This window comes from Pagrus major, chromosome 20 (genome assembly GCF_040436345.1).
Source record: "Pagrus major chromosome 20, Pma_NU_1.0".
Taxonomy (NCBI): Eukaryota; Metazoa; Chordata; class Actinopteri; order Spariformes; family Sparidae; genus Pagrus; species Pagrus major.
The window spans coordinates 11401883-11429823 of NC_133234.1; the positions used below are offsets into that span (position 1 = coordinate 11401883).

General features: G+C 42.8%; 1 protein-coding gene across 2 annotated transcripts; it reads left to right on the top strand.

Annotated features, from left to right (window-relative positions):
* The first annotated feature begins 7887 nt into the window (after positions 1-7887).
* On the top strand, positions 7888-27926 carry slc38a10 (solute carrier family 38 member 10). 2 transcript variants are annotated; one of them, XM_073489087.1, is made up of 17 exons: positions 7888-8061; positions 8254-8526; positions 10000-10117; positions 10911-10956; positions 11117-11210; positions 11396-11539; positions 13254-13378; positions 18174-18276; positions 18642-18824; positions 18950-19061; positions 20427-20533; positions 20631-20784; positions 22305-22469; positions 22916-23365; positions 23463-23549; positions 25110-25250; positions 25339-27926. In XM_073489087.1, exons 2-17 carry the CDS (start codon positions 8437-8439, stop codon positions 26661-26663), a joined length of 3444 nt encoding a protein of 1147 aa, XP_073345188.1. In that variant the 5' UTR covers positions 7888-8061; positions 8254-8436; the 3' UTR covers positions 26664-27926. The 2 variants fall into 2 exon arrangements, with proteins under 2 accessions (XP_073345188.1, XP_073345187.1); XM_073489086.1 differs by lacking the exon at positions 13254-13378 and adding an exon at positions 14231-14355.
* Positions 27927-27941: the final 15 nt, after the last annotated feature.

A 27941-nucleotide genomic window follows, 5' to 3' on the forward strand; every position in this document is an offset into this window, starting at 1 on the left:
ACAAGCAGCAAATGTGATGCATGGCTTCAAGGCACAGATAGATTAGGGGAAAAAATACAAAAATTAAAGGTGCACTTGATGCAATTTTGTGGAGGAAATTTTAATCAGAAGAGAAAAATCTTCACTGACTGATGTCAAAGACTGAATAAACATACTGTCCTCAAAGGACAACACAATGTCATACAGTTTTACTTTACTTTGTTTATATTCCAGGACCCTGTAAGTAGCCACCTCTCTGGCTTCACACAGCGTTCTGGGGATTGTACTTAGCTAAAATCAGATGGAAATATATCAAATTTGTATTATTACCTCACTGATGTTATAAATATCACCTTTCTGAGTTTTCATTTACTTCCAAAACTACATAGTGCACCTTTAAAGGAATAATTCAACCAATAAATGAAAATGTAGTCATGATCTACTCGCCCCCATGCCCATGGAAAGTCAGGTGAAGTTTCATAGTCCACAAAACATTTCTCCAGATTCACAACAAAACATATTTGCAGCATGCTCCTAAAGAACAGAAGTGGATGGGGACTTGTTTTAAAACATTAAAAAACGTCTGGAAAAAAACAAACATTTTTTTCCAGGTAATGATGGAATTATCATTTTTGTGTGAACCTATCCTTTAAAGTCAGTTTTGTTGTTAAAATAAATTTTCAACATCTCAAACACCTCCACGTTTACTTCCTTAGCTAATCTTACAGCATTCTGCGCCTCCATGTGGCAAGATTGATAAAAAAAACTTCCACTTATAAAAGAAAAGAAAGAAAGAAAATAAACACGTTTGCAGAATTTAGAAACAAACGTGCCGAAGTGTTCGCCCCAGACCTCCACGCTCTTTCACCTCACTACTTTAATGTCTGTTTCTTGTCATGTCTCCTCTATGTAATCCGTCTGTGGTTGGGAAAATTCCTCTCACATTAAGTGCACTTCACAAACATTTTCTAAAAGCTTTTTAATCTGGGCTGTAAGAGACTGTATCATACAAGGCTATTTACTGGGTTTGTTAAGGGCGTTCAGGCTGCTGTTTGTTCTGTCCCGGTCTGTAATAAATCAGCAAAGCCATAAAAAAAGCAGGAATAATCCTAATATTGGTTGGGTAAGGACCTGGCTGTTCATGTGATAAGTGCCACTCCTAAAATCCTAATGATGCTGCTGGCACCAGAGAGCCGTATAAAGCCGTGTTTGAAATGAAAGGCCTGTTTTCTGGCCGAGCAGCCGCAGACGGCCGGCGAGAAAGGAGCAGTGGAGGAGCCTGAGGAGAACCCATCTCTCCTGGCTCTGAACTCTGCACTGGCCTCCAACGCCGTCAATTACTGGGAGATATACGGGCCGGCCCGTTTCCACCACTTTACTGAGTCCCCTTCAGTCGCAGCCCACTCGGACTGTAAATTATCACTTCCCCCGTCCAAGGTTTGCAGCAGTTTGGAGTCACCAGTGAGACCCTCCTCTGTCTCGGACCGAATCTGAAGGAATTCCCTCCCTCTGTGTGCCAAACCCCAAAAACCATCGTGAACCGGAGCTGTGGAGCATGCAGCTGCACGCCCATGTGGACACGCTCACTCGCAAACATTGATTTAAACGCACACAAATGCACACAAATGTTCGTATATGGTATATAAATTCCCCTGGAGCTATAGATCATTGGGAACAGGTAGAGAGTTTAGCACACACACACATATACACACACACATAGACACACACACACATCTACACAGGCTGTAGATCACTGAGGTGGGCAGGGACGTCAGCACTCCCATACACAGTGAGCCTTATTGCAGAGTTTAATAGAGGAAAGCCAGCATGAATCCCCACAGTCATTCTGTTCCAGTCAAACACACCATTCACTACACACTGCTCCTGTGTGTGTGCGTTAATACACACATATGCAACTTCCTACACACTGTACATCATGTGCCTCAGATATGTATACTATATGCATATATGAATGTGATTGAGTGTGTTCTCATACAAATGCAACATACTACGTGTGTGTGCCATATGTGTGGTTATGCATGAGTACATTTGTATGTACTGTATCTGTGTGTGTGTGTTTGTGTGTGTGTGTGATAGGATGGAGGGCATATTGACCTATCAGTGCTGCTCTGTCACCTCTTCTCTTTATGAGTCTGGCCTTTTAAAAACAAACTGGATTTATGGTCAGTTTGGGCGCTATCTCAGACACGGTGTGTGTGTGTGTGTGTGTGTGTGTGTGTGTGTGTGTGTGTGTGTGTGTGTGTGTGTGTGTGTGTGTGTGTGTGTGTGTGTGTGTTGTGTGGATGAGAGAGAGAGTATGTGTGTGTGAGAGAGAGAGTCCAGAAAATATTTCTTTCCCTGAACACCAACACTAATGTAGAAAGTTAGTTTCGTTTTGCTGTCAAAAGGGGAATTAAACGCATAAACAGTCAAAGTGATGAGAGGATTATTAGCTGCTACAGTACACTGAGAAAGGTAAGTTATGACATATTTAGAAAGGGGGAGATATATCTATATAGAGTAGTGAGAACCAGAGTGTTGCAAGTGACATTTGGCCAACTCAACAAAAGAGCCAAAACTAAAAATGACCATACTTTGTCCTGACTCTGTTTATTAAACTTTAATGACTTTAAAATGAAAATTCAGTCATTATCTACTCACTCACATGTTGATCGAAAGTTGGGTGAAGTTTTGTGGTCCACAAAACATTTCTGGAGCTTCACAGCAACATAGTTTGGGATCTCAGTGCTTCTGGGGACTTGGATTACGTAAAACAAGCTGTATGTTTTGTTTTCAGCTATTTTTTACGTTTTAAAACAAGTCCCCATCTCCTTCAGTTGTTTAGGAGAATGCTGCAACGCTATTTTGCTGTGAAGCTCCAGAAATGTTTTGTGGAGAACGAAACTTTCCTCGACTTTCCATCAGCATGAAGGTGAGTAAATAATGACTGAATTTTCATTTTTGACTGAAATGTTCCTTTAATCATAAAACTTCAATACAATACAAACGACAATATACTAGTGTAAAAAAAATTAATTAAAAATAAATGTGATTATGTTCTTTTGGCCCCAAATAGTTCAGAGAGTTCAGTTATAGATCTTTTGGTTTTTGATTAACAACTCTGGATTGAATAAGCTGTTTTGTCTGTGAGAGCTCATCAATAGCTTTCACTTGATATATTGTATATAACTAACTTTCACCCAAAATATCAACCCTCATCACGTAGTTTAAGTTGTCTCATTGTCTGATTTTACATGCAAGGAGTAACAGATACAGTACCACAATGTTTCTGACCACCTCAGGTAGCTCATCTGAAAACAAAACAGAATAAAAATCATACGAAAAACTGCCTTGTTCAGCTGAACGTACAGTTATGTTGTAATAATCACCAATAGCAGCAGAAAAGGGACTAAAATAAAAAATGTACCCATAATGCTTTGGGAGCGTGCATGTGCAAGCATTAATAACGTAAAAGCACTAAAATACTTTCATAGTTTCACAGACACATGTTTACTTTGGGCTGTAAACTGTCCGAGTCGTGATGTTTACACGTGTTGACCCAAGACCAGGTGATGTGAGTAAGAACAGAATTCTTCCTGCATGTAAACAATGTGATGGATGTCGATATTCACACTTACACAAATGCATGCATACAGAGCTGAGCAGTGCAGATGGCGACTTGACATCTCCCTCTCTCCCTCTGTGTGTGTGTGTGTGTGTGTGTGTGCGTGCGACGCAAAATCCCACGTCATCTTACAGAACGCTCTGCCTCCAAATTGATTTCACAGTGCGGGAGCCCCCCTGGAGATTAACAAAGTAAATTCCACTTCTTCTCTCCAAAAGAAACACCCACAAAATTCTGCTTGGACCTCAGATAAGCAGACGTGGAGGGTTTTCTTGAGACTATGCATCCTTTATCTGTGATCCGAGGTGCTATCTAACTGTGGATGGAGCCTAATGTGTGGTCCATTTGCTTCATTAATGGGGCAGACGTGCGCCGTTCAGCCAAGAAAACGCCTATTGTCCCCTTTACCTTCCCGTTTTTTAATGTGTAGCATTAGTCCAGTAGTTGTTAGTGCTAGACCATAGTGCTTTGCTGATGGTCAAATGACAAAGTCTTAATAGAATATAGTGGGACCGGCAGGACAAAGGTGGGCAATGTTCAGCTGGATGCAGCCAATTTCTGTGTGAGAGGCCTGCCTAAAAACCCTATTCATAGGCCGTCTAATGCTGGTGCGTAATTAAATGTGATTACTGGAGCAGAGGGCTCCTCTCTCCCTCTCTGAGGGCCACACACAGGACTGGAGGCAGCATGCATGCGCTCATTAAGGAGGCGCTAACAGATGTACACAAGCAACGACCACGGGCATACCTAAAAATCTAAGCCGTATCTCACACACAAACACAAACAGAAACAGAGGTAGAAAAACCATGTATCTCCAACATGTCAACTTCTCCGGCGCTAAGAAAAGCAGGATTGGATTTGAAAGGGAATAAGCCCAAGGGTGGGAGAGTTTTTTTAACCGAGGAGTATGTAATCCTTCAAGTGAAGTTTAAACATGAAGCAGAGTTGTGAGGTTTTTACCTGACCGAACAAAGTCTCTCCAAAAATAAACACACACCAAGTAATGTAGCAGCAAATAAAAATCAGGCTAAACTATGACCTTCAGTCAGTGATAATCATAAAGCAAACAAGCAGAAATATAAACAAAAATCAATTATGGTTTCCACACATACACACAGACACACACATATACCTTGTCTGGCTCGCTCTCCAGTCCAGTTTCCTGGGCAGACACAGTCCCCTGGTGCTCATGGGAAATAGTGAGCATGCCAGGCCCCACAAAGACGTCCTTTCAGCCGCCCGCATGCTTGACCTGTGCGGGGTCAGTGCTCAGCTTTGTGCCCCGTGACCCCCGAGTGACCCGGGGTCAGGGCGAGGGCCCGGGGTCAAATCTAGATGCCTGCGTCTAATTTCGCTCCAACTGGGTTATCCGTCCAAATCTGCCTGAAAATTTGCCCCCATCTTAAAACCCCACTACTACCTCCACACATGACTGAGTCCTATAGAAATACATAGGTACTCTGCAGTCTAATTGGACTACTGTGGAGTAGTGCTCACACTCAAGCTCTCTCATAGTAACGCACACACACATGCTGGCCTGACCCCCTGTAACTGCACTAATACCCCATCCCATGGCCTTTGGTCTATCTTGAGGGATTAGGTGCAGAAAGACACACATACAAGCACACATACACGCACGCACACACACACACACACTTATGAGCGAGGCAGGCCTGGCTGAGGGTCTACCTTGAGGGATTAGGTGCAGAGAGACAGGACCCTCCAGCCAATCAACCGGTCTGTCACATTGATTTTGAGGGGTCACTGGTGCACAATGGCCAGGGTTTTCCTGTCTTAACCTCTCTGATCACACACATATGCACACACACACTCATACACATGCATGCATAATGACAATCAGCTTTATTTATATCATTTACGGGAAAGTCAGAGCTGGAAAAAGTTCTTTGTGGGCAGCTAAAATATAAGAATAGTAAACAATGGAAGGTAAAAATAGAAAGCAGGAAAACAAATAGTGTGTATAAAATAAATTCTTGTTATTATAGAAACGTTCTGCAATCACACACATACACACACATCTATACAATCCAGAATTCCCCCTGTACGCCTCTCAAAGCTTCATCACATCCCTGCTTCTGAAAATCCTCCGTCCCCGGGGGAGAGCACACCCGGCTGAGGGGGAAAGGTCCCAGGCCAACCCTCCTCCCCTCCCCTCGCTCCTTCTCCTCTTTCCTGGTCAAACAACACAATAGTCACGTATCACAGAGGGCACCGGGCAGCCGCTTCAGCTGACAGAAATAAACCCAGCTACTGCCAGCTACGTTTCAGGTGCTCGGGCTGACTGTTTTCTCTGACGTCATCCACGATCAGCCTGTTCTGTTTTAGTCCTTTTTTTGTTTCCCACTCGCACCTTTAGCCCTCGCATCCCTCTGTTGCCTGTTTCCCTTTCCTGGAGGGAATCTCTGAGGCATCTGGAAAAACAGGATTCATGCGTGTCTGTTGGCATTGTTATGATTACAGAGCTCGTCAGTGGTGGAGGAACTGGTCGGGTCCTTTAGTTAAGTAAAAGAGGGAGTGACACGATGGAAACGTGCAATTACATGAAAACAATTCAAAATCTTACTTAAGCAAAAGTATAAAATAACTCAATCTGCAGGAAAATGGCCCATGTGACATCATATATATGACTTTGTTAGACTGTCACTGATGCAGCAACATGTCAGTAGCATTTTGTTTTATACTGTATAGGTATACTGCTATAGTTTAATAGTTTTTTTGAGTAGTTTCCAACATAGGGTTCAGACTCCTCTCTAAAGGGCCACAAGATAAATCTAAGGGGTCGTGAGATGATTAATAAAGTAGGAAAGAAGAAAAAACATAAATGCTACGTACATTTCTATTTATTTTATTCTCTAATCTTTGTTTTTAAAGATATTGATTGGGACTCGATTAATCAGTCGATTTTTTTCTTCAATTATTCGATCAGTTGTTTGGTCTATAACATGCCAGAAAATGGTGATGAAATGTCATCTTGGGCTTTGTTTCCCAAAGCCCAAGATGACATCCTCAAATGTCTTGTCCATTAGTCCATTACCCAAAGATTTTCCGTTTACTGTCAAAAAGGAGTAAAGAAAATAGTAAATATTTACATTTCAGCAGCTGGAATCAGAGAATTTTAGCGTTTTTTTTCCTTAAAAAAACAAACCTCAAACTGATTAACTGAAAAAGGAAAACTAAAGGAAAGTGCAAAGTTAAGAGCAAAACTTTCTTTAGCAGTGATGGAATGTGACTAAATACATTTATTCAAGTACTGTACTTTGAGTAACATTTTGAGGTACTTGTACTTTACTTCAGTATGTCCATTTTCTGCTACTTTATACTTCCACTCCACCACATTTTGAGGACAATACAAATATTGTACTTTTACTCCACTTCAATTATTTGATAACCTTAGTTACTGGTTACTTTGCAGATTACATGCTGCATCAGAGCTAAAGTAACACATTTTTAAATTAATTTACTTTATTAGCAATCAGATAAAAAAAAAACACCAATAATCCGAAAAATTCTTACTATTGGATTGATTATCGATAGACCGATAGCCAGGTTGATAATCAGAGTAACCCGAGTATACAGTGTACACATACATGTAATTCACTTTTACTTGTACTTCTGATACATAAGTTCATTTATTGCCAGAAAATTACTTTTGATACTTAAGTACAGTTATTATCAGATACTTTCACTTTTGCCAAAGTAACATTTTACCACATTATCTTTACTTTTACTCAAGTATGACTTTTGGGTACTTTATACAACGCTGCTCTTTGGTTGGACCGACAACTCAGACATCTGACACGTGACAAAGGCCCTAAGTAGACACTGTTTGTGTAAGAGGTCAAAAGCTGAAAGCTTGAGAGGTTTAATCTTTAACATTTCATGGCATTTGATAAGATTATCACATGTTTTTAAGGTAAAATCTTAGCCTGAAAAGAAATTTGTAGGCATAGTAAAAAGAGTAAAAAGCACAGTTTTCCTTCTGAATTGTGGTGAAGTAGAAGTTAGCCAAAGTAGCATTAAAAGGAAATACTTAAATAAAGTAAATGACAACAGAAAGTTCCTAAGAAATTATAAAACGGTGACTATGCTAGAATAAAGCAAAGACCTTAATCTCCAAGTGCAACCAACGGTACCAAAGTCATGTCTCTCATGTGACCACTAGTGGGCGCCCGAGTCTTTCAGCAGCCTGAAAGCAGCGCGCTGTGTTGTCTTCGGTCACTTCCTCGACTACAATCCCCACTTCCTGGATACGCGTTCAGAAAAACACCCAGGTTTTTGTCATCATTATCTTACACAGAGTTTCTTCTAACCTGTAGCGTGCACAAACACAAACCAAGACGCATTTTCAACGACAAATGACCGTTCGGTGTGAGGAAACTACCGATGATAACGTAAACAGGGCAGCGAGGCGGAGGGCGCTGAAGTCGAGGAGAAAGGTGAGAAAGTAACGTTACTAACCGTTCAGGGATGTTTGCAACGACTGCGTTAGCCTGCTGGCGAAAATACTCATTTTAGTGCAATAATATAGTGTATACGTGCGTTTCTGTTTGTTTAGTGTGTGTTTTACAGAATGACGAAAGCTTCAAGCGAGTCAAACATCAAACTCAGTTGTCTCTGTTTTCTCCCAGAGCGCCACGTCATTGATCGGCGGAGGAGTCAGAAAAACACACCCGGAATATAGTCCCCAGTCTCCTGCGCTCCGAGGCAGCCACACGGTCATACTTCACCGTTCACCTTCAGTGAGCTGCTGTCTACGTGTCGTTTGACATTTTCTTACCGAAGGAGGTTTCCTGTCAACAAGGGGGCTCAAAATGACGGCGTCCAACTGGGGTCTTATCATGAACGTGGTGAACAGCATCGTCGGAGTGAGCGTGCTCACCATGCCCTTCTGCTTCAAACAGGTGGGTCACCTGCGGCCGAGCGCGCGCGCGCCTGCGGATCTGGAAAATTATCGGTCCAAGAAACTCAACCGTCCCTGAACGCATCCCTATATGATGACTGTATACAGTGGCAGAAGTAGCTATTTAGTTTATTCACCAAAGTAAAAGTAGCAGTATATTCTGTATTTACTACAACTAAAGTATCAGCAACAAAGTCAGTAGAAGTACACGTATACAGAATGGCCAATGTTTGTGTTAATACATTTCTCATAATAGGCCATTATTATTATAATAATGGCCTAACCCTAACCCTTCAGCTTGTCATAATTCATTGAAATGATGTCATATACAGTCAGTTGTTGTCTGACATGGCATTGAATTTTGCATAGAGGCGTTTCTCATACACAACATCATTAAACATCACTGATAGAAAACAGCTGAAAACAAAAAATGTAAGAACACCTTTCGGTGTAACACAACATGATTCAACCAAATTACCAGCAACTGTGCAATCGACATCATGATGGATGTTGTAACTGTCAGCTTGATGACTGTGCTTCATTTGAACCCTTGCTGTGTTTTTAGCCCTCATCATACAAGGACATCACTGTGAAGGGAAATTTACCTAATAAGGGACTGTGTTATTATAAAAGCCAGACAACTTCCTCATGATATCAATGGATGCTTGGTTGAACATAAACACTACCTCAGCGTGTTGTATAACTGTATCAAGAGTCTTTTAAATTATTTGATCACATTGTCTTACAGGTTTTGGCACAAATACCAAAATAGTTTTTAAACCGTCTGTCTTTGCAAGAAGTACCATTTGGCAAAACACTGTAGGCGAGGCATTCCCCCTCCAACCTCTATTTAGAAAATAGGGTTAAAAGAAGAATTCATACTTTCAGTTATAACTTCATTGTGATCACAGTCTGATCTCAGGAACCGATGTCCTGTCAAGTTTGTCAGCCCACTTCCTGCCTCGCTTTGTCTCTGTGTTTGTTGTGTGTGGCCATGAAACAAAGTGTACACAAGTAAACTGCAAGTTCAAAATTTGTGCGGTATTTATGTACAAAGGGAGCTTAAGATAAGGAGTCTGGGTGAAACGTATTTAATTTTCTTTTTCAGTTTCAGATGTGGATAAATGTAATGTCTTTTCTCTGTATTTTAAGTTGTGGATATCTTGTACATCCATCCATTGTTTTGTTACGTCATGGTGTGTGTGTGTGTGTGTGTGTGTGTGTGCGCGCGCACATCTTCTCAGACTTTTCCTTTTCATACACCTGCATGTTTTGAGATGTTTTGCAAGATTTTGTGCATTTACGGTGTGTTTCCCTGTTAGACTGGTGTTGTAATTAGTTTTAAAGACTGACTGTAGTCAAGTTAGTTTAGTAGGATTCCAGTTTGAATCCTAGCCAGGGCATCATGACTTAACGCAGATTCTTGTATAATTTAATAAAACACATTATTAAGTGCCCCTCTCTCTTTTTACAGTGTGGGATTGTGCTGGGAACTCTCCTGTTGTTCTTCTGCTCGTGGATGACTCACAAGTCCTGCATGTTCCTGGTACACACAGCGAGCAACACCAAAAGGAGGACCTATGCAGGGTTGGGTGAGTTGAAGTAGTAATGAGTGTCATTTTAAATTAATGTTAAGATTTCGCAGATAAATCATCTGTTGTACAGGGGACGATCTGTGTTGCTTTTTGCTGTCGGCAACAGCCACTGCCTTTTCAAGAGTTGTGGAAGAAGTGTGTGTTTAGCAGTAGCAATGATAGCCGTCATGACTGTACAGACAGATAAAACGGTGTCACTTAAACAAACGTAAGTGAGAGAAACCGCATCTTCGCCCACAATGATGATAAACATACTGATTTTAAAGTGGAACTTTCCCAGCTCCTAGCCTTTCCAAGTGGTATTATTGTTGGCACCACTGTCACAAAGACAACTGGAACATTTCTGTTTTTCTCAGAGTCGCAACTACCAACAACACAGGAAGAAATGTGAGTCCATTCACAATAGAGAAATGAAAGCAGATTTTAAAAAAGCCAGCTTGACTAGATCACCAGTCAGCCTTCATTTTCCCTGGAGATTTTGCGGACAGTGGAAGACAAAATAGCAGAGTGAAAGCACAGTTTATAGGGAACCAAGCTTAACACAGATGGCCTCATTATTCTATAACAGTTACATTATGCAATCAACATTTACTTCATGATGATACGTTGAAGCAAAAAACTTGTATATTGCCAGTTTAAGATGCTCTACTGTAGCACACATAGTGAATAAGCATAGTTACGGTGCTTTGATAGGTATTGACAGATATTATGAAAACAGAAACTATTTTTAGGACACTGCCATCTGTTAGTTTGCATGTCCTTCACACTGACGTCACTCTCTTCTCTGCAGCCTTCCATGCTTACGGGAAACCAGGAAAAACACTTGTGGAGACGAGGCAAGTCTCATTATTAATTCACTACACACACTCTGCTGTGTTTGAAGTGTGTATTATGACTTGATTTTCTAGAAATAAAAAACGTTATGGATTTGTTTCCAAAATCATGTATACTGATAATAACTGTGTTTTCACCTGTCCCCTCTTTCTCCCTCTGCAGTATGATCGGTTTGATGTTGGGGACCTGTATCGCCTTCTACGTTGTTATAGCTGATTTGGGCTCAAATTTCTTCGCTCAGCTGTTAGGTTTACAGGTTTGAGATCAGTATTTGCTGCATTCATCTCTCAATATTTGAATATCTCTGAACACTATTATGATCAAGTCCTATGTTTCCTCCACACTGCAATCTTCTGCCCATCAACTTTACTTTTAAGCAACCAAAACAGTTAATTACTTAAGAAACAATGTTGTGTTATCATATGACACTGTCCTCTAAAGGTGACCTTCAGTTTTCGTGTGCTGCTGCTCATCGCCGTGTCTCTGTTCATCGTCCTCCCACTGAGTCTGCAGAGGAACATGATGTCCTCCATCCAGTCCTTCTCCGCGATGGCTCTCATGTTCTACACTCTCTTCATGTTCACGGTGAGCCCACCAGCACATAGACAGCCACACTCCACGCAACCAATATAAAAAGACTGCAATGGAAAGTTACTTCAGCAGTGCAGTCAAGGTGTACATATAAAGTATTAGATAGATTGAAAAAAAACTTCAAAAGTTCAAAGTAGGTGGAGCTCAGATGCTAAATTGATTCTGAAGCCAATGTGCTCTTAATTCACGTCTTCTTTTCCAAAGACATGTTACACATAATTACTACATTAATGCTGCTCTATATTTTAACTTGAAGCATATTTGATTGCCAAAAATTGTTTGGATAAATGTTATTTTGTTGTATTCTGTGTAAATTCTTCCTTATTCGCTCAATTGTACAGAACTATGTCTTTCTTACCGACACAATATTGTCTTGCTCCTCTTTTTTTTTCTTTTTTTTTTTAAAGAGCAAATTCACACTAAATCACATCCGGCAGAAAACAATTGCTGCACTGCTCTTCATAAGCTGAAACAAAGACTCTCCCCTGGGAAGGAAGCACCACTTGGAAGTGGCCACTAGAGACTTTTTAAGCACTGCAAGTGCAAAGTAAATGGAGGTCAGATAGTCAACAGCACTTAATCACAAACAGTTGCAACTTTAGGGAATTGTCTTTCTATATTTGCCAGATTTGTTGCCAGATGTAAATATGCCAAATGCTTTTTATATATTTCAGATGTCACAGCACAGTTTCTAGGCCAGTCGTTGGAGTGCACATTTATTCTCTGATCCTAAGTCCTCTGTCATTCCTATTTCTACATACCGCTCAGTCAATCACCATTGATCAGCAACTTCACCATGGCTGCTGAAATATTTGGGATGCACTGTAGTTTATTCAGGAACTTCGCCCAGGTATATAACCAGCTGCCAAAGTATATCTGGCAACCCATTTAAGCATTTTATACTTTTTTGTTTGTTTTTAATTCGTCTGCGAGAATGACGGCATGCATGAACGATCCCCTCCCGTCTACTGTCAATCACCCATGCACTGTTTTGATCATCCACATAATTAACAACAAGCTTCCTCCACACGCCGCTCACCTGCTGTTATGACAATGGCATCGCGGGGTGAAAAGATCCTAAGCAGGAAGTGCCACAGGTACACAGCCATCCTGTGGGAAACATTGAACAGACAGCTAAAACCCGAAGATATTCAGCATGGAGCACTTTGTGACTTCTGATAAACATATATTAATACCCTTGTTATGAGTATTCACACAAGCCACTGAGGTATGATCTGTTACAACACTAAGCAGCACTAAAAACACGCAGCCCTCTCACAGCTGATTGAAGCGACAGGTTGAAGTGTGTCCAGCAGCAGTTTTCGGCCTGATGTGATTCATCTCGTTTTACTCTTTAAATGTTCTGTTTTACTGACCTGTAATGCTGCTTTCACAGACTCCTCACTGCTGTTTACAGTCTCTTTGTGTGATGTGACTTGTGATGATCATAGCATGATGGCGATATACATAACCTGGAGCATTGGTGTGGTGTGTGTCTGGCTTCAGATCCAGACCCGGCCCAGTCCAGACCCCTAACCCTCTAACAGTGATGTATCTTCCCTCCTTCCCTCCCTCCTTTCATCCTACTCCTTTCCGCTTATTGCTCTTTCTTCCCCTCACTCTCCTCGATCACCTCCTCTCCTCCTCCTCTGCACCTCTTTGTTTGCTCCCTTCTGTCCCACTGTTGTTTCTGTCACCGGTGCTGTAGATAGTGTTGTCGTCTCTGCGCTACGGCATAATCTCGGGCTCCTGGGTGGAGCGGGTTCACCTGTGGCGCTTGAAGGGCGTCATTCAGTGCCTGCCCATTATCGCCACAACCTTCTGCTGTCACCCGTAAGTAAACCGAGGAAACCACCCCCACAATAACACCACCGTAAGGGCAGTGGCGGGGGGGTGGAGAGTGAAGGAGGCCTGATGTTTCCACTGCAACTTTACGCTCCTTACACCCCCCCCTCCTGCCTACCTGTACCTTCCGCCCTCTCCTCTCAGTCATCCCCATTTTTCCCTTTTTAATTCGGGTTTTGGTCTGAGCCATTTGTGCTCTGTGAGTGTCTGTGTGTGTGTGTCTGTGTGTGTGTGTGTGTGTGTGTGTGTGTGTGTGTGCGCACGCGCGCGCGCACGTGCGTGTTTGGTGGCAGTAGTAAGAAGGCAGAGGAGTGCAACATGCTGAAATGAAATCGTAATTTTTGCAGCCCTCCCACCACCGGCCCACACCCAGGATAAGCAGCCTGGGTGTGGGTGTCGGAGGCTGGAGGGTGACGGAGTGTTCTGCTGTCCTCTGGGACTTAAAGGAGCAAGACGTAGGAAACGCATGCTGATCAAAACCTGTGGGGTACTGTGTGTCCAGATTACACTTTTATAAGAATTTTATTTTCTCCTCAAATTTATGATTTCACTTTGATTCATTACGTATCACCTTCATTACTCAATTTTGTCGGCCATGACAGGTTTTTAGTTCAGTATGGGCTTTCTTGTCATGTCTCTTTGTTGTTTCTCTTTCTTCATTTTCTCTGGTTTTCCCCCTTCATCCCTCATTCATTATTCTCATTATCTGTCTGTGAGCCGTCAGCATGGGTGCAGCCCCCCCCCCATCCCCTCCTCTTCTTCGTGCTCTTCCCACCCACTTGTCTTCATTTGGATCGGGCCGTAACCTCCCCTCCCTCCTCCCCCTCCTTCCCCCCTCAGATGGTGCTGTCCTCGTTCAAACACGGGCTGCTCAGCGGCTGGTGGCTAGAGCAGGTCAATGTGGTGCGCTGGGAGGGTGTGTTTCGCTGTCTCCCCATCTGTGGCATGGCCTTCGCCTGTCAGTCGTAAGTACTCCACCCGCCCCTCCACCCGCACTTAATGCAACCAACGTCAAACAGGACTCGAATCAAGACTGAGAATATGGAAAATCTGACAGTAGTCGTAAAATCATGTGGTGGGTCAATGCTCAAACTGTCCTAAACTGCAGTGAATTGAATCTTTCATTGCTGCATGTAGAAATTGAGCAAACGTCCCAATTATTGCATGTGCACTGGCGTCATTCCGTTATAAGCCACAGTGGAGGGTTTGGGGTGAGTTTGTGACAAATTTGTGGTGGAGATGAGGTCGTTATTGAGGGATTTCTAGACCCAGTTTCTACGCTGCTTATTTGCTAATGTGCCTTTCACAGTCAGCTCATCTGTTTCTGTTCTATTTAGGTCTGCCCTCACAAGAATTAACCTGAAACTGCTTTTTGACCACACTAGTGCTTTTGTTTTCTGATGTAATATGAATAAAACATCAAAAAGTTGTCGAGGGACTTTTAAATGTCACATAAATTACAATATACTGCAAAAAAAAAGATCAGCATTAAATAGTGCATAAGTGTTGTCCTTTCTTGGTTTTAAAGGCTGCATTACAGTGAAGTGCTGTAATTTTCTTAACTTACCAGACTGTTCTACTAATTTTAATACTTGCCTTACACTTAGTCACTATATCACTATATCCACATACTGTAGAACTCCACAGACTTGCAACTACCAAGAACACAGATACCATGTGAATATAAATATCGTGTATTGCAACCTTTTATTAAAGCCATATTGCCCAGCCCTTTGCAGACCTTGCTAGTGCGGCAAATACTGTACATACATTGAGTTTATTTTCTTTGCCAGGAAGTAAGAATGTTTTAATGCTTTTTTTCACGCATAACATCCCATGCTGTAGTGTGACCTCTACACTTACTCTGTGTCACTTTTCACAACTTAATCAGAGCATCTTCACTTTTTCATCTCTCCATTGTCATCCATCTGCATGCTCTGTCACTGCCCTTTTTTTTTTTGTTCCTGTCCTTGAAGCTTTACTGCTTGCTCTGGGTTTGCAGTGAGTTGAACGGTAGAAGGTTTAGTGGGATCCAAGCTTGCTTATCTTTGATTTGAGTGCAGTGCTGGGCAAAGATGCAGGGAGTGTTGTGGTGAGGTCATTAGGAGCCAGATGTTTGGGTGGTGGTACTGTATGGGTTTGTTTGTGTGAGAGAGAGAGTGAGGTAAGTGGCTGGAGTGGGTGACTGTAGCCTTGAGACTGAAACGAGACTTTAATTAATGTAATCGCACGAAGCCAACAGAACATTACGATATGTCGAGCGCTTTTATTAGCAAGTGAGGTGTGCCCATGTTAGAGGAAGAAGAAAGTGTGCGCTTGTGTGTGTGTTTATGCTTGTGCCTTTTGTGCGTCAGGTTCCTACTAGCGGCGCTGAGTGATATTTGGCAGGGCGATTTCTTGGCCTGTGGTCAGGCCGAGCAAGGCGAGCGCTCCGTTAGGCAGCAGGCAGCTTAAGCCAAACCACTAATCAACACATTGGACCGCCGCCATCTTACAGACACACACTGATGTATTCACATGCTGATTAAACAGCTCTCAGCACATTGGATTTTTATTACATTCATGAAATGTGTTTACTTTCAGTTAAAACATTACTTAACATCACCATTATGTCGGGATGGGAGCTGGCCCCGTTGTTTTTTGGCTGCTCTTTGAATAGTGAGGAGCAGTTAGCTCATAATAGAGGGACATACGAAAAACACGTGCAGCGAAAATGTCCCTCTGTGATGCTACCGTCAGCATGCTTTCAACTCCAAGTTAATGATATTATCTACAGCACACACTCGAGCCCTCCCAACACACATGCACACTTCCCCCACGTTTGCTTTGAAGACCTTCTCCGTCATATTTCCTCCATTTAAGGGCAGCGTTAAAGCAAAAACACATTAGCCTCTGAGTCGGGACTATTGAGTGACCATTAGATGCTTTAGCTCTGCACTTACGATATGCCGTTTTATTTAACCTTGGCTACGAGATTTACTGGTTTGCGGATTAAACAAGCGTCAAGAAAAAGCACCACGGGACAGTGCTGGCTCATAAAACCAGAGTGTGTGAAAGAGAGACGGGCAAAGAGGCCGAGAAAGTTATGGTTTCTTTCTCTCTCTCTCATTTCTTCTCTCTGTTTCTTCCTTTCACATATATAAGAGGGCGAGAGAGAGGAAGAGAGGAGGCGAGCACAAAGAGTCTGCCAGGAAAGTTTATAATGCTCTAAAACCTGCCAGGCATTCGCTGTTATATATAAAGCCTGTAAATTCACGGGGTAATGTGCGGATGGTCCGCTCCACACACCGCCTCAGTCTCTCACAGCACAGGACAGAAAATGACAAGGATAGGTACCTGGGCGTACAGACAGGCAGTCTCATGTACAACCTCAGCCAGTCTTGACTACTGTCACCCATTCTGTGTCACACACATACATGTACACACACACTCCTACACACCTCAGCCCCACTGCCATCACATTACTCCCATCTCGTGTGGTGCAATTAATACATTTTTAAACAATTGTTATTATACTGTATTCATAATATGAAAAAAATCCACATGCTGAAAAACTTGATGCATTCATGTGCATGTCAGACACACAACTTGTATGTTGATTTGCTCTACAAGCATCTAAATTATGTGTGTTTGGGAGGCCCATTTTTGTAGGAAGTTAGTAGACTTATTATAGTTTAACAGTTATTTGATAAGTGGGGAAGAAGGAATTGAAGCAAACCAAGGACATTAGCAAGTGAAAAACAAATTATTTACCCTTAACAAATATAAATAATTTAATTTAAGTTCCCATCATCATCTTTTCCCATCAGGTTGGGATGTTCGACTGTTCATTTTAAACCATTTCTCAGCTGTTATTTGGTCAAAACTGGCAGCTTTGTCTCTTATCACCCATAGGCAGTAGACGGTTTGAGGGGGGACACCATCCCCCTTGTTAGCAAATGACCAAAATGCGTCTTCCGTGATAATAGGGGTGTAAATCGCCGGTTTCATCACGTTACGATATGATATCGATTCGTTGAATGACGGTACGATATTTGGCGATATCATAAATTCTGCCATGATACAATTTTAATTTGATTCAATTCAGGGGCCTACAATCGATATGAGATACTATATCATATGTCTATTTAACACAATCAGTCACTTCCAGCATGAAGATTAGCCATTGTGATATTATAGAATTTAGCAAGTTATACGTAGCTTCTTGATTTGCTTGTGTGACTTTTAAAAAGACTATTTTAGAGCAAGCTTTGCAGAAGTTGGCAATGACTGACATTTATTAGCAAACAATGCAGATAATGTGGAAATTTACATTAGTGAGTAGGCATTAATGACAAACAAGAGATCTGACTGCAGCTTTGGAGACAATATAAATCTTCATAATCAAATGATGCATCTCCCTCCTCGTGTCCTTGTCACCATCCAACTCAGACAAGTGATTTATTTTTGCTTGTTTAGTCCATTAAAGTTTAAACAGTGTAAGACTGTCATCAGTAATGCATCAAATTGAGTGGCACAAATGGGCCTCCATATGGCTGCACATTAAAGAAATCTACAGAGCAGTTTGCAGAAAAAACCCCAACTCTGTCGATTCATGTAACAACCAGGAGACTGCTTTCCCCTGACTCTCCCTGCTAGATGTGGGAGTGCCACTTCCCAGAGCAAAAGTTGTGTATCTGACAATCCAGACAGCACATGAATACACAACAGCAGCAGCACAGATGTGGTCTTGTGTCATTCAGCGCGCAGATTGTTTTGTTGTTGGGCTGCTTGGATCTCACAGGCAGGTGCTGCCGACCTACGACAGCCTGGACGAGCCGTCCGTCAAGCGCATGAGCACCATCTTTACCTCGGCCCTCAACGTAGTCACCATCTTCTACATCACTGTGAGTGGAAAACACACTTCCAGCCGCCGACATTTTGCACTCGCTACATTTGCCACTGTCAGTGCTGTCACATGGAAACCTTGAGATATTACATGGAGTCTGCTTCTCCTGATCTTTTTGAAAAGGCCTTCAAATCGACGCCAAAAAAGTTAATGAATGCTGTTCTTTCTTGTGAGAACTCCGACATCTTTTATGCCTGTGTCAGTGGTAAAATTGGTCTTTTATTGTTTTAAAGTGTTTTGAAAGGCGATGTTTCCATCAGACAGCACAGCAGATGTTATTCATGTGTAAACAGTTTCAACAATGAGGAACTTCTACATATTCACATCTCTGTATTTGCTTCCCTCCACCTCTCTCTGAGCCAGGTTGGTTTCTTTGGCTACGTCAGCTTCACAGAGAACATCGCTGGCAACGTGCTGATGAACTTTCCGTCCAACCTGGTGACGGAGATGATCCGCGTTGGCTTCATGATGTCCGTCGCTGTCGGATTCCCCATGATGATCCTGCCCTGCCGTCAGGCCATTAACACAATGCTTTTTGAGCAGCAGGTGAGCTCAAATGTTAGCGGTAAACCAGCTGTATGGGGAGTGCAGATGGTTTGAAGATTTGGATACAAGTTCTAAATTTTATTTATTTATTTCCTCTCATTTCGATCTCTGTTTCCGTCTCACAGCAGAAGGATGGGACGTTTGCTGCCGGGGGATACATGCCTCCTCTGCGCTTCAAGGCCATCACCCTCTGCATTGTGTTCGGCACCATGCTGGGAGGCATTCTCATCCCAAACGGTACGTCCTGTGTGTGTGTGCGAACAATCAGACATGAATTGAAACTGTATGCGTGCTCGCCGACTGCAGGTCTTTAAGGTGCATGTGTTCCTTTATGTGGGCGGAGTAGCTGGGGAGCTTTACGACATGTGTGAATGTGACTTTACGAGTCAGTGACTGTCACACTCTAACACAGTCCTTAAATCAGGGCCCTAACTTTTATCTCCTTTTAGACGGGCAGACGGGAAGATAGGGCTATTATTCTCCCAGACTCTCTCAACACACACACACACACACACATATCCATATACACACCAATATTGGCTCCCCGTCAAGTTCTTTGAGTCTGTCCGTCCCTCTCACGAACAACTCCAAAATGGTGGAGATGTAAAGGTTAGCATGAGTTTATGTTTTATTCATCCTTTTATAAGGTGGCTGTTTGTTAAACTTTTGATTGGGTCGGCAAACACACACACACAGACACACACACACACACACACAAACACACACACACAAACACACACACACAAACACAAAGCGGGTTTGGCTGGCTCTTTGTGTATCTAATCACACTAATAGACTGAGGAGAAGGGAGGTAAGGACCCTGGGGAGAATGGACACTAAATCTGAGGGAGACAATATGGTGTCCGTCCTCTGGATGAACGATGGGCTTCCAGGCCCGACGCCCAGCCGGCCCAGTCCACAGAGACAGGGGTGGGGCCAGGGCTTGCTGTTGCCAGGAAAAGGGTGCCATGGATGGCAGCCTGGGGTTGGGCGGGTGCCGGTTATGGATGGCATAGGAAGATATGAATGAAGTTAGTAATGAAGATATACCGTATATAAGGGGAAGTGGGTTTTTTCTTCATCAGTACCCCTTGTTCAACACCACCTGTTAGTTTCCAAATGTTTTTATTTCAATTGATTTTAATGTGGCTGTTGGGTAAGATCACAAAAAGTGAATATTGTTATGATGTTTGATGATGTCATATTGTAGTCAATATTAAGGTTATGTTTCTATTTGTACTACTACCACTTGAGAAGGGGGATCTTTCAAACTTTTATCCATTTTTTTTGTTTAACTATTTAAACTGTTTATACATTAGTTATAGCTAACTATATCAACTGATTATCTTTTACTTTTTAACCAGCTATTTTAGCTGTTTATCTTAAGCTAATTGTTTCAACTTTTCATTCGCTGTTTTTAGCTAGCTATTTCAACTATTTATCCATTCATTTTTGGTCATTATTTCAACTGTTTTTATTACTGCCACAGACGCCCTGACAACTGAAGAATTACCTGCTGGGGTTCAGGTACCCATGGGAGTCACTGCTCTTCAGAATCGCAAGGTGTAATGCTTGTGTTTTTCTTTCCCTTTCTTTCTTTAGTGGAAACTATTCTGGGTCTGACTGGAGCCACCATGGGCAGCCTCATCTGCTTCATATGCCCAGCTCTCATATACAGAAAGATCCAGAAGAATGGCATCATTGCTCAGGTGATATAGTCATATTTAACACTTTCTTAATCATTTGAAAAAAGGTTTATTCACTGTTTCTAACCTGTTGTGCTTCTCCTCCTTCTCTGTCCTGTAGCTCGTGCTTTTTGTGGGTCTGGGCATCCTGCTGGTCAGCACCTTTACCACCCTCTCAATTTCGGCCCGAAGCCCCGGCACCAGGATCCAAGCTCCTCCTCCACCAGCACCTGACAAGAACAACCTGCTGCTACCGGACCTCCCTGAACTGCACGGTAAAGATCACAACATGCGCTAATGGCTGGCACTTATGTACTTGATGGGATGTAGATTAAAGTGCTTTACTAATGATCCATGGAAACATTTACCTCAACGGACCGGAGCCAGGGTTGTCTGCTGTGTCTGAGAATGGACAGCAGTGCCGCATTTAATTATTTCATGCAAAAGGGACCAGCAAGCACGGGAGACATGTTTATTTCTAAAGTGGCAGCGCCCAAAGACAGCAACGTAAAGAGTATATGAGGCCATAGTAAAGGGCCAGTGAGACTAAAATAAAAGCACAAAGCCACAGCCAAAAAAAGGTTTCTTTCATCCCTGTAAGAAGAAAAGATGGAGACAGACGGAGTGACTGATAGACAGACAGCCCGGGTGAGGAGATAACCTCTTGATAATATCTGAGAGCAGCCCTGAGTGCTTGACATTGATGGAGCGAGAGTGATGCCCTTCAAACTCGAGTAATTTCTCTCCTCCACCCCTCTACCTCTGTTTCATTTCTCCTGCCATCCCCTCCCCCCAAAACACATTGTCTACACCCCCGTCTCCCCCGTATCTCCCGTGGCAGCTATAAAATGCCTCCAAGCTCTAGCTGCATAAAGGGAAGAGGGCGATATGGGTTTCGGGAGGGAAGGGGGGTGCAGACAAAACAAGAGATGAGGAACCCTTCGAGTTAAGGTTCTCAGTTTTAGGGTGAAACGGGGAGGGTTTTAGTGTCAGTTCCTCTCCATCTTTCTCAAGCCTAATCACTACACCGGCAAAGGCTCAATCTTTGTAACTCTTTCTTCTCTTAGTCTGAGCTCTTTCCTCTCCCTTTACTCCAGATGAAACGCATGTGGTCTGACTTACACACCTGTTTCCTCTTTGTCACTTTCTCTTCTCTTCTCTTCTCTTCTCTTCCACTTGAGCCAGTTGTGTCAGCTTTGCCATTGTCAGTATTTGCTGCCACCTAGTGGATCTACTCATGAGAAATAGTCAGTGAAATCAATTACAAATGAGTGTGTCACTGCAGCACATATGCAGAGTTGTTAAATTATTTTAATGCCAGCAGTTAATGTGTGCAATAAACACAACTGCACCAGAAAATAAGACTACATGTCAGGGCCAGTGTTAAATAGGAATACAGTCGCTTTACTTTTCTCAGACAAGAGAAAATAGTGGAATAAATGAGGTGTCGAATTTACGGTTTCTTGATTTAGTCGTGTTAGTCACGTTAATGCGTCTCATATTTTTCAGACTGACTGTATATACTGGCTGTGTGGGGAGAAGAACACAGCAAAGGCAAATAAAAAGAGCACCAGAAGCATTACTAAACAACAGTTAAAAATATCTTGGTGTGAAAACTTTGTTTTTATGGATGTATAAATCTGTTACTAAGAAATTATTTACGCAGTTGTTTTGCCTAAACAGGGAACACAAAGGATCTTGGGAATATGTTGGATATCTGACATGTTCATGGAGGTGATATCCAGTTGCAGTATTATGTGTTGTAAAAGATTGTGTTTTGTGTGTTTGCATGTAGACAACCCTGTAAACAAAAAGCCAGTGGAGATAGAAAAGCCTGACCTTCCAGCTGTGGAGGAGGTACAACCTGTAGACAGGGCGGAGCCCCCCCAGATTAAAGGACCAGTGGAAGTACCCAAGAAGAGGAAGGAGGAAGAGGTGCAGCTGGACCGCCCCGATGCTGGTAAGCAAACTGAACCAGTACCTTAATCTTAAAGGGTCACTCCACCAATTTTACACATTAAAGTGTGTTTACAGGTCTTTGGGAGTACTATTGCTGCTTTTGAAAAGCAGTCCACTGGTCTATCATTGCATTCCTATAACACTTTTGATGATCAAAATGATGCAGCAGAACCAGAGATATCGCCTTTTTTATTCCACACATTCTTCTTCCTTTTCAAAAACTGGTGCCTACATTACCCACAATGCAACTTAGCCACTGAGTGACATCACTGGAGGCAATTTATCAGGTTAAATGCAGCTTGTTCTTTATATAACTTTTTCACATATGCAGTAGTTCTCTCCAAGACGTGTAAACACACTTTAATGTGTAAAATTGGTGGAGTTACCCTTTAACTGTTTCTTCAATGAAATCTGTAGAATCAATGATGTTTCTGTCTGTTTACCCAGGTGTTGCAGTGCCAGAGGCGGAGGCCCATCGCCATGAACCGCCTATCCCTCATGACGAGGTGATGGTAGACCAAAGAAAGAACAACGCAGAGCTGCAGGAGGAAAAGGATCAAGCTCCAGCAGGAGGAGGAGAGGAAGAACCCAAAAGAAATGACAATCAAGGGCAGGCTGTGGAGGTGAACCAGAAAGACGGCAACGTTGAAGAGAAACCAGAGGCCGTTGTGAGGAAAGAGGAGGTGGATTTGGGTGGAGGTGAAGTCTTGTCCAATGAGGTGCTGGAGAAGCTGGATGGAGACGCAGGCAAAAAGCAGGAGATTCCCCCACTAAAGAAAGTCGAGAAGCTTGAGCCTGGGAAAGATCCTCTCGTAGGGAATGTAGCTGTGGTGGAAAATCAGGCTGTGGCGGGAAAAGTTGATAATGTGGTTAAAGCTCCGGAGGCTGCAGGGAAAGGTGTGTATTCATGGATTGTGTAACTGTAGTTTAAGGCAGCTGGATGGAAAAATAGTAAGTAAATGCAATGTTGATGTGATATTTGCTGATCCTTCAGCTCCCGTTCCAGAAGGAGAGCATCATCCTGCTGCAGACGAGGCTCTAGCTGCAGACGGCAAAGACACAGCAGATGAGAAGTTGGACGGTAAGTGGAGAAGAAAACGTTATCGACACGAGTTAATCATCCTAGGTCACAAGTTGCACTACAAATGTATAATTTGGTGATACAACGTTGATTTCTTTCCACAAATATTAATAGGATGTGAAGATATATCTACATAAAAACATTTTTTGTCCAGCTATATTAAAGTTTGTACACATTTTGTATTGCAATTCAACAATCATAGAGCAAGAAAGCGATGTAGATGAGGTGGGGATAGCAGCTTTTCCAGCGACAGTAGCCTCCATTGACCAGAATGCAATGTAGCCGCAGCTTTGTGTAGATGGTGTGTAAGCTTATGAAATACAGTGGCCCTTTGACAGTAATGCTGCGCTCACGTGCTCCTCGGATGGTCCCATTTCCCGAGTTGTGAAGTCAGTCTTTTGACTTCGGTGTGTTCATGTGCGTCGTTTCGGAATATGGGAGCAACATGGATGCTGAAAAGAAGTTGTTATCCATTTTAGCGCTCAGAGCGTTTAAACAACACATTGACAGCTGTTTCCAATATTTGAGTTACATTGAAGTGCAAAGGACACGATCCAATGACTATACAATACACAACTTTGGTAAAAGTTTCTCACCATCAAGCCCAATGTTTACTGTAGTCCGCCATGTTTCCGTCAACTCAGCAACTCGTGTACCAAAATGTTCTCAGACTTGAAAGGGCATTCACGTGAATTTTCCCAGTAGCAAAAACGTTTTTCCGACAGCACATGAACACACAGTAAGCCTATAAAATCCTTTGACAGGAAGAGCCGGCACATGGCAGCTTTTTGTTTAGTGGGGGAAAAAACACCACCAACACATTGCATTTTCACCCTTAAAGAAAAGTTGCAAGACAGAGGGCACAAAAAATACAAGTAAATATTGTAATAAATGTGCAGTGTTTTGCTGCATGCTGTTTATGCCCCCGCCTCTCTTTTCTTCATCTCAGTTTGCTTGTTTGACCTTATGTAATCTCTGTGATCTGCTTATCGTACCTGTATTTGATGGTACAAATGGTGTAAAAGACAGCAGAGATGTACAAATCCATTTCTTTCTCCTACTTCTTGACCTGGCTTGATACACTATGCAGTCATTTTTGGCTTTTGTTGACTTTTCTTGTTCTGTTTACCTTTGCCCTCTCTCTCCTCTTCTCCATCTTTACGCCCCTTTTTTTTCTTTCTGTCTCTGCCGGACTCCTATCACAGTGATAAAAAAGCTGGTTGCAGGTATGAATTCCATCTTGCCTCCTCTCTTTACCCTCAGTCTGTCGCTCTGTCATTTACTCAGTACATATACGTACAATACATATATTTGTGTTTTTATCCTATCACTAAATAATGTGCCAGTGTAGAATCCAACCACTCACCTTGCCCCCTAACATAGTGTGTGTGTGTGTCTACAGCTGCCCATTCCAGTTTCTGTTTAAGGCTTCAACTTAGCCATAGTGGAATATTGTCTTCCCCTCTCCCCTTCCACATCAGCCTAACTAAGCTTCTTGACTAATGCATTGTTCTCAGAGCAGGTTGTGACTTACTTTAATCGAACACTTCTGTTCTGTAGAGGGCCAGCTCGACCACGCCGTGCTGCTGCAGGTGATCAAGGAGCAGCAGCAGCAACAGAAGAGGCTTCTCGACCAGCAAGAGAAACTACTGGCTGTCATAGAGGAGCAACACAAAGAAATCCACCAGAAACAACCTGCAGGTGCGTATACACATCATGTTTTTTTTGCAGATGTGGCACTTGTGTTCAATTTAAGAAATACATTTAACAAAGTGTTTATACATTTAAGGGGCTGCTGGTGAAGGCGAGGCAGAGAAAGGCCTCCAGGAACACTTGGAGGTGATAGAAGGTGGACCAGCAGAGGCCAAAGAGTCAGGAGTGGCCTCAGACCTGAAGCAGCCCAAGGAGGTAGCCGGAGGAGTCGAGCCTCAGGCCCAGAATGAAGCTCAGGTTGTGAATAAGGGTGATGAGGTCGGGGATCCTAAAGCACCTTACAAGGAGGACGGCCATGTTGCAGCTGGAGGAGAATCCCACAAGCAGAGTCAGCTGGGGGCGAGGGGAGTGCCACTGGGAAAGAAAGAGCCTGACGATCATCTGGATGTACCTCAAAATGATCAGGCAGCTCAACTTAAAGACGAAGAAAGAAGCCTGGATAAAGAAAAAGAGAAAATTGATAATCTTCAAAATGAACAGATAGAGAAAGTGGTTGAGGCGAGGCTGGAAAAAGAACAGCTCGAGAAGGAGATAAAGGAGAAGCTGGCCAGAGAGCAGGAGTTAGAAAAAATAGAGAAAGAAAGGATAGACAAAGAAGTGCAGGTGAGGTTAGAGAAGGAACGACAAGAGAAGGAGCGACAGGAAAAGCTGGCCAGAGAACAGGAGTTAGAGAGAGTAGAGAGAGAAAGGATAGAGAAAGAAGTGCAGGCAAGGTTAGAAAAAGAGCGGCTGGAGAGGGAGAAAAGAGAGAAGCAGGAGCTGGAGAAGGAGAGGATAGAGAAAGAAGTGCAGGCACGAGTGGAAAAAGAGCGGCTGGAAAGGGAGAAAAGAGAGAAGCAGGAGCTAGAGAAAGAGAAAGCACTGAAAGAGAAACTCGCACAGGAGAAAGCTGCCGAGGAGCGACATCAGCAGGAGATCCAGAAAGCAGAAAATGAAATCCTTGAGAGAGCGAGGAAAGAGAAAAACGCGGAGGAGGCTCGGGAGAAGCTGGCCCAGCTGGAGCGAGCCGTGGAAGCCAAAAAAGTTGCACAGGGGGCTGAGAGAGAAGACGGTGAAGCTTTGAAGAAAGGAGGACGAGACCTCAAAGAGAAAGCTCCCGCTCAGGCGGACCCCAGAGAAGGTGTGGAAGACGGGGCCGTCAAAGCTGAGGCTCACCCCCAGGGCTCCCACGAGAAGGTCAGGGACCAGGGAGAGATGGATCTAAGGAGGAGGCGCAGGGCACTGGGACCCGGAGAGGCTGGAGGGCCTCCAAAGGAGACCAGGGCTGTGCCGGGGCTGGAGCCCCTGCTGGAGCTGGGGGGCTCAGACCTGCACGCGGCCCTGGAGGAGCAGCTACTGGCTGGGGCCATGGTGCACTCACGGCAGATTAAGCAGGCCTCAGAGGACAAGGGAGCAAAATAACACACACCAGACACACACACACACACGCACACGTACAGCAACACACACTGTACAACTGCAGAAAACTTCTCATACTGTGGACCATGATATCGTTGCCTTACATTCTTTCTTGCCTTCAAAAAATGTTATGGACAAAGAGGAACATCTCTCTCTATTGATACTGTGTACTCTGGAATAACCCAAAGTCTTTATTAAAGAGCAAAGTGTTTGTAAATATTAACTTATTTTTGTCTGTCGGAGGGAGAATTTGAAGAGGTAACTATTGAAATGTTTATGCAAATACCAAATTCTATGGAGCGAATATATTAATGTTTGTATTTGAGTCAACTTGATTCCTTTCTATTCACCAGCTTTGCAGAGTCTGCTTCTCAGTAGGATCTGTGTGTTAATGTCTCCTGTGCTGATTTTGTGTTAAAAGGAAAAAAATCAGAAATGTATATTTTACTTCTTACCTGTATTGCCATTTATCCATCAAGATTGTTTCGGTGTGTTGTCAGATTTTGGACATATCGGCGGGCGAGATGTCTGCCTTCTAAACAGCATAAATAGCCAACAGGTAAGAGGAAAAATACAGTTTGTATTTCTGATTTTGGGGTGAACTGTCCCTTTAAGGCATGGGTCAACTTGTGTTTATCTGTTACTTTGAGATGTAAATATTGTAAAAGTGTTGTGTGATCAATGTTTAAGGTTTCTTTGAACCAACATTTACCACATATTGGATGTAAAGTGTGTTCAGGCGCCGTGTTAGGTGTTGTCACTCTACTTTCAAATGAAAGTGACTGAATACAACCTCCATGCTGGAGCTACCAGGTATATAGTGTAGCCTTACTGTTTATAAACTGTGGACAATGGAGCAGCTTGATCCTTCCGGGTCCATGACATTCCATCTTCAATATCTCTTCCTTGTTTTATCAGTTTATCAGTGCCTTCCTAGCCATATGCTGCAGCGGTGATATTTTCTCAAAACAAAATGTGTCATTATTTCAGTTTGTGGTGTTGTTGGTTCCTCTGGATCTCTTACTGTAAACAGTACAGTAATTATGAGAAAATTAGATATGAACATGGTGTAAAGGACATTGAAAGAAAATATGGTTGTAGTGTTACTTAGTAATCCAACTTCTCTGAAATTCCCTTCATACGTTAGCACTTCAACACATGCTGGACCTTTGCTTTGTACAAGAAGCTATTTTTATGACTATTTTTCTATGTGCATTGTATTTCTGTACATTTTGCTGAGAAGAATCAATAAAAACATCTCTGACAGCCATGTCTGTGTTC

Excerpts from the sequence above, each read along its gene's own strand:
- slc38a10 (XM_073489087.1), top strand. The coding sequence starts at position 8,437 with ATGACGGCGTCCAACTGGGGTCTTATCATGAACGTGGTGAACAGCATC. Across the intron at positions 10,957-11,116 it reads AAAACACTTGTGGAGACGAG|TATGATCGGTTTGATGTTGG; the intron begins GCAAGTCTCATT and ends CTCCCTCTGCAG. Across the intron at positions 18,825-18,949 it reads CAATGCTTTTTGAGCAGCAG|CAGAAGGATGGGACGTTTGC; the intron begins GTGAGCTCAAAT and ends TCCGTCTCACAG.